General features: G+C 39.8%; 1 protein-coding gene across 1 annotated transcript in view; it reads left to right on the top strand.

Moving 5' to 3' along the window:
* Positions 1 to 9708: 9708 nt before the first annotated feature.
* Positions 9709 to 12817, top strand: part of LOC119425593 (venom phosphodiesterase 1) — a 46800-nt gene continuing 43691 nt past the window's right edge. The window contains exons 1-2 of the mRNA XM_037693125.1: positions 9709 to 9775; positions 10874 to 10961. Of these exons, the coding sequence (XP_037549053.1) occupies positions 9731 to 9775; positions 10874 to 10961 (133 nt within the window). The 5' untranslated portion in view covers positions 9709 to 9730. The remainder of the gene's footprint in view (positions 9776 to 10873; positions 10962 to 12817) is intronic.

Genomic DNA, 12817 nt, shown 5'->3' on the forward strand with positions numbered 1-12817 from the left:
AAAAAAAATTCTGAGTTAATGTTGAAATTATATGGGAGGTAATGTGTTTTTTTTTCTTACATGCATTGCAGGAATGATTCTTGCTTACACAAAGCTAACTCAAGTAAGCTTTATTTAGCCATTACTTGTGCTTGCCTGAGTTTGGTGGAAACTTTCTCCTGCAGCTTAGAACAGAAAACAAATCTGCCCTAATTGAAGACACAAAAGCCGTTGCACATTTAAATGATCCACAACTTCTGTGAATGTTTATCAAAATTCATAGAGTGAGTAAAATAAGTATTTGTACACGCTGTGACTCTGCAAGTTCTCCCACTTAGAAATCATGGAAGGGTCTGAAATTTTCATCTTAGGTGCATGTCCACTGTGAGAGACATAATCTAAAAAAATAAATAAATCCAGAAATCACATTGTATGATTTTTTAATAATTCATTTGTGTGTTACTGCTGTAAATAAGTATTTGAACACCTGTCAATCAGCAACAATTCTGGTCCTCAAAGACCTGTTAGTCCGCCTCTAAAAAGTCCACCTCCACTCCACTGATTATTCTAAATTAGAATCACCTGTTTGAGGTCGTTAGCTGCATAAAGACACCTGTCCACCCCACACAATCAATAAGACTCCAACTACTAACATGGCTAAGACTAAAGAGCTGCCCAAGGACACCAGAAACAAAATTGTAGACCTCCACAAGGCTGGAAAGTGCTATGGGACAATTGCCAAGCAGCTTGGTGAAAAAAGATCAACTGTTGGAGCAATTATTAGAAAATGGAAGAAGCTAAACATGACTGTTAATCTCCCTCGGACTGGGGCTCCATGCATGATCTCACCTCGAGGCGTATCAGTGATCCTTAGAAAGGTGAAGAATCAGCCCAGAACTACACGGGAGGAGCTGGTCCATGACCTGAGGAGAGCTGGCACCACTGTTTCCAAGGTTACTGTGGGTAATACACTAAGACGTCATAGTTTAAAATCATGCATACCCCTGCTTAAGTCGGCACACGTCCAGGCCCGTCTTAAGTTTGCCCATGACCATTTGGATGATCCAGAGGAGTCACTGGAAAGTTATGTGGTCAGATGAGACCAAAATATAACTTTTTGGTCTTAATTCCACTTGCCGTGTTTGGAGGACGAAGAAGGATGAGTACCATCCCCAAAACACCATCCCTACTGTGAATCATGGGGGTGGAAGCATCATGCTTTGGGAGTGTTTTCCTGCACATGGGACAGGACGACTGCACTGTATTAAGGAGAGGATGACCGGGGCCATGCATTGCGAGATTTTGGGGAAAACCTCCTTCCCTCAGTTAGAGCATTGAAGATGGGTCGAGGCTGGGTCTTCCAACAAGACAATGACCCGAAGCACACAGCCAGGAGAACCAAGGAGTGGCTCTGTAAGAAGCACATCAAGGTTCTGGAGTGGACTAGCCAGTCTCCAGACCTGAACCCTATAGAAAATCTTCGGAGGGAGCTCAAACTCCGTGTTTCTCAGAGACAGCCCAGAAACCTGGCTGATCTAGAGAAGATCTGTGTGAAGGAATGGGTCAAAATCTCTGCTGCAGTAAACCTGGTGAAAAACTACAGGAAACCTTTGACCTCTGTAACTGCAAACAAAGGCTACTGTACCAAATATTAACATTGATTTTCACAGGTGTTCAAATACTTATTTGCAGCAGTAACACACAAATAAATTATTAAAAAATCATACATTGTGATTTCCGTATTTTTTTTATTTAAGGTTATGTCTCTCACAGTGGCGATGCACCTAACATGAAAATTTTAGACCCCTCCGTGATTACTCAGTGGGAGAACTTGCAAAGTCGCAGAGTGTTCAAATACTTATTTTCCTCTCTGTAAGTTAAAAAAAAATGGTGACCACCTGGATTTAACTAAGCAAATAGGTAAGAGACTTCCATTGGAAAAATACTGCATGGGTTATGGTTCAGCTGGCAACAAGTTATTTAACCCTAATTGATGTAGTAAGTAGCTTTATCTCATGGCCTCATTTATTAAATATAGTATTCTGCACTGGTTCAAATACAGGGGTAGACAGGCATGGGGAACTCATGGATAGAAGAATAACTTTATTTTATGAGGAACAAAATGAAACAAAAGCTACCATGGCAGCAAAAGTTACATAACAAATGGGAACAGGGAGAAATGGAGGGAAACAGAGCATGCATAGCTGTGGGAACCATTATCCACACACAATGAGGAAAAACAAAGACGCTGAACTTAAAAGGGATACTAACGAGGCACAATGACGAACGTCTGGGGAAAGACAGTGAGTCACAGGTGATAGTGGCAGGAGCTGGAACTGACTACATGGAGGAAAACTCACTAAGAACGTTGAAAAAATGACAAAAGAAAACAAAACGAAAACAAAATCTAAACACAAAACACTAATAAAACACAGACTCCCACACAAACACATGAAAAGGCACCTCCTGGGGTCATGGAAAAGATGTTAATCTGTTTCCGGCACGCATCAAGCAGAGAAAACATCTAAAATGAGATAAGAATCTACAAAAATTGGATTAACTGTCCAAAACATTGTTAAAAACTGGAGGGACAGTGGGGAGTGTGCATCAGTGTAAGAAGTGAGGCAGCAGAACTGAGACCAGACTGTGGTTGCTGCAGTTGGTCTGGTCTAGGTTCAGCAACGTTTTGTACCAAAACAATGAGGTCACCTGATGACCAGAATATACTGAACGACCAGGTTATTCCATCAGTGATTTTTTTTTTTTCTTCCGAGGCATGTTCTAAGATGATAAAGCCAAAATTCATTGGAATCAAATTGTGAAAGAGAGGTTAACGGAGCATGAGACATCATTAGCGCACATGGATTGGCCACCACAGAGTCTAGACCTGAACCCCACTGAAAATCTTAGGGATGTGCTTGAGAAGACTTTGCACAGTGGTCCCAATTTTTCATCATCTATACAAGATCTTGACCAAAAAAAAGTGCAACTCTGGACAAAAATAAATGTGACATTGCAGAAACTTGTGAAAACGATGTCATAGCGAATGTGTGCCATAATCAAAGGCGGTCCAACAAAGTGTTAATGTGTGACAGGTTTTCATCCAGACAGAGTAGAACTGTCTTTATACAGCTGTGGTGCGCTTAAGGTGCACTTTCAAATGACAGGAAAGCATCATTCAGTTAATTGAAAGAGGTCTCTGTCATTTACCAACCAACCAAACCTGACCAGTCATGACATGAGCAGTGTTGGATATGTTTATCTAGACTGGTCCTATGGTTTTGATTTGCTCAGAGATGGGATTATAATTAAATTATGACCCAGTTTTGACTGGGTTAAACTGGGCCAACAGCTCTAAGAGAGTCTCCCTGGAATTCAATATCTGTCAAGGAATAGAGTTTAATCTGCTTGCCACATCACGTAGAAAGGCTTTTGAAGCACCGTCTCATATTCCCTAACACATCAGAACCACATAAGATCTGTTGAGATCGCTCTTAGTCACGTCACCTCATACACTGACAGGTTGAGCTCCCCTTCTGTGGAGGAGGAGTTTAGGACCCTTTAAATGAGTAATGGCACTGGACATCGGGGCTCTTCCGGTGTTATGATCGCGTCATAGAACGGAGAGGCCAGCGCTGTAAAATGTAAACTTTTCCTGCTTTGATTTTAATATAATTGATAAAACTTAATTGACGTTTCCTTGATTTATTGATATTGTGAGTTGCCACTTCTGAGGGAGATTCGAGCCGGGGGGAAAGACGTGGGCTGGAGGTGGTTTCCTGGTCTGGTGACCCGCAGCCAGCTCCCGTCTTTAACAGCAGCCCAAGATGTTCAAGGGTCTGCTGAGGCACCTTGAATTAAAACAGTCATAGTAAGTCATTCAGTCCTGCTTGGACTTGTTTGTCAAGCTCATCGAACAGATACTTGAACTGAATCATAATAAAAGAAAAATCTGGTTTTGTGTTCTTTAAAAGAAACAGTTTTGGCTCTGAGTCAGTATCCGTTTCCCTACCTAAATATATCACTGCCATCTGAGTAGCATACTGATTCCAGGTTTGGAATTCTTGGTCACCAGTACGGTTTAGACAGTTGGTCTGTGTCATGGTAGTATTTGCATGAATGACCCATGATTTCCCAGAAGACAGGCACAAAGTATGACATTCTTGAATCATCACACATCACTTTTCTTCAAAAGTAGAGTGGTGAACTGGTTTACCTTTGCCAGATAAGCACATGAACTCAGCCATTCTTGTGATGTAAAGTAAACTGTGACTCATCAAACCAGCTCCTCTTTTTCAACAGCTTGGCAGTTGTTGTAATTACCTAACACCCACTTTGTGAGTTTCAGCAAACTACTTAACAACCAGTACGCTCCCACAAAGCATTTTAGGCAGTAAAGTTTCACAGAACCTTTCTATCAAATCTACAAGCACAGTCTTAACATTCTTTTTTTTTTTTTTTTTTTTTCTTTTTGATGGCCTCCCTTCTCCCCTTACAGCCATCCTCTCCACACCATTATTATGAAATATTTATTATAGTGACTATCTAGTGTAGGTTTTTTTTTTTTTTTTTTTTTTTTTTCCAATAGGATAGAAAGAAAGAAAAGACAAAGTAAGACTCCAAAATATAAGAAATATATACAAATAGAGCACACGTCAAAACACCCGGCCACTGTCTGTTCACCTGCAAAGAACATGACAAAACATAGCAACAAAATACATATGTATAAAGAACTTAAAATATTCATGGCTTTGCAGTAAGTTTCCATAAATATATATACCCATACCTACGCCTATATACATACATACATACATACACATGAATATACACTCACATACATATCTATATATCTACATATAAAGCCTAAATAAGCATCCCTGCTTCTATTTGTGTGTGGTTGTGAGCATGCATAAGTGTATAAGGCTTCTCTAATAGAACATTTATTAGTAACTGTGAAGCAGCAGAGACCCGACCCCCAAGACCAGAGGCAGATGAAAAAGGGGGGACCAGAGTCCAAGACCCCAGGAGGGACCCCGACCGCGGAGCCCCCAGAGCCACCCACACAGGACGAACCACTCACCCACCCCCCAGAACGGACCACAGGGGAGAACCGGAAGATCCCCACCAGCAACCACATACAGTGACCCCCCGGGGCCAACAGCGACAAACTCATAGGCCCCCGTCGGCACCCGCCGCACCGATGTAGGTCCAGGTCCAGGCACCGAGGCCCGGGCACCGAGGACTCGCACCACCCAGGCCAAGGCCTGACAGGGCCAGAGGACCCGAGCCCCACCAGGCAGACACCAGGCCGAGCCGACACACGCCCAAGCGCCCAGCCCCCGATACCAAGGGCCCCAAGCGCGCCGGCAGGCAAGGGCACACCCCACCAGGGGGCCGCGCGATAGGGGCGCGATGCCATTCTGATCTACAGCAGCTTGTCTGTTAGACTGAAAAACATGGACGGTTTCACTTTTTACATCATTGTGAATTGTGCTTATGACCTAACATCATAGTGAACTGTCCACTGTTCCACCTGGGTGTATCTCATGTGTGATGAGTTAAATGCAGAGCACAAATTTTGTCATTGTATGGGAACATACAATGACGACAACACACAGCAAAAAGAAAAAGTAATAAAAAAAATAATAAAATAAAATGTATATATGTTTATATATACTGTGCTCATGACCTTCCATCATAGTGAACTGTGCTCATGATTCTACCTTATACTGAACTGTACTCATGACCCTACATCATACCTACATTACAGTGAACTGTGCTCATGAAGAAATGGTCAGCGCCCCCCGTTGACCCCTCATCTGCTCAAGCTTCTACTCTTCATGCCAGGTTTCTGCCCCTCATGCCATTGTTTATGTTTCCCTGCTGTGCTTTGCCTATCACCTATCTCCCATTGCCCACATCAGCTCCTGTCAGTCAACCATTCACTACACCCCCTCAGCCTAAGCACAGCAATCAGACTTCATTCCATTAACCTGTTCAGCTCTCTTTTTAAGTCCCATGCTCATTCTCTGTCCCTGCCAAATTATTATACCTTCCATGGTCCCTAATAGTAAAGCCATTCATAGAATTCTGTTTCTATAGCCTTGTATCCTTGTCTTGAACCCTCGCATGTTTTTTGACTTCTCACCTTGCCTGACCCTTTTGGATTTAATCTGCTCATCTGACCACGGTTTCTGACTCTGCACCTTCCCCTTTGACTACGCTTTTGGATCACGACTTGGCTCTGGTTTCTGTTCTCTGCTTCTCCGTGCTTGAACCCCGCTATGCCTATTGGACCATATATCTGGATTTCCCCTGCCTGGATCATGTCTTCAGTCTGCTCTGCTGTAGCAGCTCACTTTGCATGAGTGACATCACCGGCTGCAGATGGACAACAGCACCTGCCATGTTACAAGATTGAGAAGGTTAGTGGCTTCAGCAATAACCCACAGAACCTCCTCGTCCTGGCTAAAGTCACTAACCTCTCTGTCTTTAAGATTGGACTCACACCTGGACTCTGACTCCTCCATCCAGCAACCAGCAGCCAATTAAATAAAAACTGTTCTTGCTTTTTTGCACTCCTGTGTCTGGCTTATTAAGAATCCCAAAACCCGATCGTGACACATGACCCTACATCATAGTGAACTCCCACAACATTATAGGTTTTCCGTCTTTTGAGCATTATTTCTAGTTCCTGCAGACAGGGAACCTCCTCAAAATGCTGATTTATCTCACGTATGACTCATTGTAGCACGTTTGGCAACACAAAGGTGATCCCCAGACAAAGTGTGTCAAACTAGTCATAAAGTTGACAAATATTATCTTGTGTCATGTGACTGAAGTTTTTTTTTTGTTCTTGGAGGACACAGTGCACAAAAATACTGTTTGTCTGATCTAAATCTGCAACAAACTTCTGCTCTCTTTCACTTGTGCAGTTTACAAAAAAATTACAAATTTATAGCACATTGTGCTATAATAAGCTTTTTCTTTTTTTTGTGTATGGGAATTGTCTTCTTTATGTAAAATTGCAATGCTATAGAGTTCAAAGTGTACTGAATTTGTCAGTTATTTTGGTAACTTCAGCTGAAAAAGGAAACAAAAGAGTATATTGACTATTGACAATAATCAAAATACACAGACAATTTTATGTAAACCTTGATGTACAAACTCAGATCCTCTCATAGAAACATATATGCAACGTATTCTACTGTGTGGAGTTTTGGACTTGTCCTCATTTAAGGCACTTGGTTTCAGTTGACAGTTTTAAAATGTGTATTTCTGAGTTTGTTTTATATTTTTAACTCTTTGATAATAATTGTTCATCTTTAAACTAACAAACAAAAACAATATTTGTTCATTTTATTGTCTATGAGGTCCTATTATTCCCAATTGCTAGGGAAAGTTAAAAAATGCACATCAAATTAAAGTATAAGTTTTTGGAGGATAGTAATCTTAACGTTGCAAATAAATTATATTCTACAAATTAAAATTAGATGTTTTGCTAAACTCAGCACGAGACTGTCTCATCCCTTGAGTTTAGGATCTTTTCTTTTGCCTAACTGGTTCATGAGTCTAAATTACATCCCTTTATCAAATCATGTTATTAACAATACACTGAAAACAAGTCATAGAAAGAAATTCACTTGACATGGTATCATTCATACCTTTCAGAATGACTGTATATGTTTGCTCAAAACTGCTTTTTTGAGTATAACAACATTTTTCTTGGAAGGTGGAAAGAAAATACCTTAGATGGTGAGTCAAAATATTTGGACAGTGTAGAGACATGTAGAAACTTGCACTCAGCTCATTACTGACACATTCAAAACTGGAACTGGGTGTATTTGTTGTTTTAGAAATGAGTCAAGTCTCTCAGATATATTTTCAAAATGCATCATAGGTGGACAGTGGGATTCAAATAATGCACTTTTATTTTATTATTTGCTTTATACTAAAGCAAAACTCAATGTGTTTTATTGAAAGGAAAGTTAGGTTTAAAAAAATTAAAACAAATATCCGTCTTATTGTTATTATTATGAAGATGGACATATTTCAGTTGGTGAAATCCTGACATAAGCCACATTTAAAAGGTTAAAAAAAAACTATAATGGTCTATGAATCCACTTTCTATTTCTTGTAATCCTTTAAAAATGTCAGCCTACAATTGTATAATTTCCATTTTTGCTTAGAAGTTACAGTTAAAGTAGTTTCATTATGACTTTCATAATGACTGATGTAGAAAGACCCAGAAGGAAGAAAGTGGGTAAAAGAAAATGAATGAATGAACGAACGAAAGAATGAAATAATGAATGAATGAATGAATGAATGAATGGAGTTAATTAAATTTGTTTAAGTCACTTGTTTAAATTTGTTCAAAAAATGGTGGCTTGAAAGCACCAAAGTTCATGCTCAGTAATCCAGGTATACATCCAACAATGCTCAGTCAGGTCATCTGGACATTTTTTTTTTTTTTTTTTTTGCTGAGCCGTTTCATCCTTCATCCAAAGGACTTCCTCAATCCGAGAAGCCACAAACAAAACTGATGGTGTAGAGGCAGGGCAGTCGAATCAGGACCTGAAAGTCCCAAGTTTGATTCCCAGTCATTTCACATCTCGTGGTGTCTCTGAGCAGCACACCTTATCTCCAGTTTCTTCCCGGGCACTTTCAATAGCTGCCCACTGCACCACCTGGTGGTGGATGGACATTATTATTATTATAACAACATACTTCTTATTGGGGGAAAAAAAAACAGTTTGCTGGTTATAAGATGGCCTCTGGGGCCCGCCCTCTCCTCCGGGGCCCGCCCTCTCCCTCGTCAACCCCTCTGAGACAGTCATATCAGAGTGGTTCAACACATCAAAGTTCATCCTCAATAATCCAGGTAAAAAAGCCAACAATGTTCACAGTTAGGTCATCTGGATGGTTTATTTTTTTTGCTGAGACGTTTCGTCCTTCATCCAAAGGACTTCCTCAACTGAGAAGCATCGTAGCATCAGCAAACTGTTTTTTTTTCCCCACTATGGAGTATGCTGTTAGTGGGAATCTGTTTTGTTTGGTGCCTTTTCAGGTTGAGGAAGTCCTTTGGATGAAGGACAAAACGTCTCAGCAAAAAAATAAACCGTCCAGATGACCTGACTGAACATTATTGGGTGTATTGAAGGCTTGATACTGGCAGGGCGGTGTTATTCTCTCAACTCTTCTTAGTTTGAAGGACGTCTATCAGGTGAAAGTTTTTTTTCCATTAATTATAATTTCAATATCTTATCAAGTTAAGCTCTTTATCGTAGATTCAAGCGCAAGGTTTAAGATTTATCTGAACCTGCTTCGATCAAACAAATGTTTATTTGCCGCCTGCAGATTATCAGACAATATTTAGTCTTAAATAAGCCACACTTGTTACAAGTTATCACCAACACGTGCAATAATCTTCATGTTTGTCAAAGTAAAATTAAATTCCCAGCTGTTATCTGTCAGATAGAGCATGGATCCATGTGAGGTCCTGGTTAATCATTGCCCACAGTGCTGCTTATTGTTCTCTGCGCTTTCATCTGTCGTGTCCTGCAGAGCTTCTTAAGATAAAAAGTGTCAGAAGGGACTTCATCAGTTTGTAGTTTGACTGGGTTTGGACACATAAAATGTGTGAAACCATCGCCTTCTGTCAATCAGTCACATCGCTGTTGCCTACACCTGGTCCAGAGGTCACCGGAGAGATAAATCCTCTTTTCTGTCAACCAGAGGACTCCTCGTAGCCATGAACTGGAGAAAAGCGGCGCAGGAAAACAAAAAGAAAATCATTGTGAGTACTGCTGTTTGCTCTGGAATAAATTTCACAAGAAACTTCCAATGAATTTAGCCTTTACATTAAACACAACACTTCATGTAAACGTGCTTAGAGCAGCACATTACAGCGCCAGAGAAATCCATTCATCTTTAAAACCTTATCATTAATAGAGCAAATCATAAAACACAAACCCAAGTGACAATAATGACTTTATTTATTTCGGCATTTTCTAGTTGTGGATTATTTTAATGGAGACGATATGTTTTTAATTAATTTCACTTTAGTGAAAACTTGTTTTTGTGCGTGTTACACAACACAAATACTATGGAACAATGCATGTTTCAGAAAAGCTTCATGGATTTTAGGGGTAAGTGAGGTCAGGGTGCGGTAGCTCGGTGGTCAGTGTTAATGTCTCATAGCCTTGAAGTTGTGGGTTTGAGTCCAGATTGCGTCAGGAAGGGTATTTGTAGAAAAACAATCCCCAAATCTTTCATGGGATGCTTGAATATAGGAGAAGCCATTTTTATTTTTTATTTTAGACGTAATTGAGGTTAAATTTGTGCTTTTCATAACTTTGCTATTGAGCAGAACAAGTAATAAACAGTGTTCTGAATTATTTGTTTAATAAATTAGAGCAGATTTTACTCATATTTACTATTAATATTGGAGCAACAATAAATATAAAATGGACATCTATGAAGAAGGATATGGACAATAAAGTGTTCAAGAGACCCAAATAAAGACGAATCCATCTTGATGATACATTTCCAAATTTTACACCATTTTGCTTCCAGTATTGTCTTTTGAAAAATAATAAAATAAAATACATGTTGACGATTGTTAACATTTATTTCTCAGCCTAAACAAACGGCCAACAATGCAAACGTATGATTGCTTCTGAATGATTGTCTGCATTTGTGAATCATAAAGACATTTTAAAACAAGCTTTTACGGTCTGCCCAAAGAAAATGCTACGATATTATGGGGACATAAAGTTACCAGGTTCAGTTAAAGCTGCACTACCGGTACTAAATGATGTCATCTTATCAACGCACACTGTGTTGTTATTGTTGTTGTTTTATGTTGTTGTTTTGATGAACTTGTGTTGGACAGGTTGGTGTCTTGGCTGTAGCGATCGTAACTTTAATCTTTGGTCTCGGACTTGGTCTTGGACTGGAACTGCAGAGATGTAAAGATAAAGGTATTCTCACACGTGCGCCCTTACTTACACCCCAACGTGCATTTACCGGTACCTGCGTGCTCGGATACTCCACAAAGCTTTCACTCAGTCAGGAGATTTCTTCTGACTCCACTGTTTGATAAAGTGTGGACCACACCGAGACCGAGGGTCTGAGAGCAGGGATGGGGTAGCAAGACACCTGTTCTCTCGCTGCTCCTCGGGCGCTTACATAGCTGCTCCACCTGAGTGTAATACAGACACAAATTTTAATTTGTAGCACTTTCACAATCCAGGACTACAAGCCGATAACAGACAAGATGACAGACTGATGAGTGAGTGAGAGGAAACTAGGACTATAAATAAGCTGGGGGTGGGGGATGATTATGAACGTAAACAGATGAAACTAATGAACGTTACGAGCATGTGAGCGTGGCTGACTGTCAGCAAGAATGACAGAACAGATTTAGAGACTTGAAAACAAGACAAACTAAACACGAGGACTCTCAACGTGAAAGAACAAGAACATGTCGGAGTAAGAATACACTCGCAACACTCTGTCCCAAAATAAGTAAATAAATAAACAAAAACAATATGTTACGTCTCGAACGGATGAGTTGGGGTGAAATAAATACAACAATATAGCTGAGCAGTCACTGCGTCTTCACAAATTTCATAAAAGTTTCACACATAAAGTACCACTTTACAAAGGTAGTAATGAACTTGAACAAGTTTTCTTCTGCATGTCACAAAACTGTGGTGAAGATTCTCTCTTTAGCTGCTCAGTGATCAGCAGCAGATGATGATCAGCAGCAGGTGATTCACTGCCAGCTGTGCTGATCTGATCTCACGTCAGAGCTGAGCGGCTGAGCAGCTCCCTGTCGTGGATCTCACTCAAAACATGCAAAAAAAAATGACAATAGGTTTGATTAAAATTGTGTTTTGTCATAAGAAAAGTAATAAAGAAACAACTTAGAGATATTAAATTATGTATCTAAGTCCATGGAATAAACACAATCCTAATTTGAAACAAATGTAAAATGATTTCAATATGGAGTTCATTTCAAAAAGTTGGTTTGGTGGAGAAAATCAAATTGAAGGTACAAAAGAAACATTTAGAGAGAAAGAAACTTTTTTTTTAACCATTAAAAAATAACTATTATAAAGAAAAGCGTAAAACTTCAGTTTATCTGTGGGTTTTTTTGTGTGTGTGTCTCAGTTTATTTTAAATTCATTTTCCCCTCATTGGTCCTGGTTTTTCTTTTTTCTTTTCTTTGTTTCATTGTTTTCCCAGTTAGGTGCCATCTGCTACTTCTTCCACAATCAGCTTCTGCTCCTTAGCTAAAGCTCCGCCCACTCACACCTGTTCCCCGTTGTCATTTTGCCCAGGTGTCTCTGCTCTGTTCATCAGCCCCTGTCCTCAGTTTCAACTCCACCTTTATTCTGGTGTTGTTTCAGCTTATTTGTATACTTCAATTAAATGTTTTTAGTTGAATATTTCAAGCGTTATGTGTTTGTCTGCATGCATGGGTCTAATCGCTACAAAACAGAATAAGCCAAGAAAATTTCATAAAAATATTATAACATCCAGTTTAACTGATAATAAACCAGCACTGTGGTACTCCTGCCCATGGGATTTACCTGTATAAATAAAGGTTGATTGATTTGTTTGGAACGTTTAGAGAATCTATACGAGAACACGTCCAACCACTGCTGCAAATGATCAGAAATGATTTGAGCAAGAAGAAATCTTAGACATATTTGGTTTATGATTATTTATTTATGAAATTCGCACAACTAATAAGTACAGTGGTTCCTCGTTTATCACAGGGGCTCCATACCCTGATAAGTAAAAAACGTGAAGTTGGAATAGTAATACA

This window comes from Nematolebias whitei, chromosome 19, assembly GCF_014905685.2.
Source record: "Nematolebias whitei isolate Nwh7 chromosome 19, NemWhi1, whole genome shotgun sequence".
Classification (NCBI taxonomy): domain Eukaryota; kingdom Metazoa; phylum Chordata; class Actinopteri; order Cyprinodontiformes; family Rivulidae; genus Nematolebias; species Nematolebias whitei.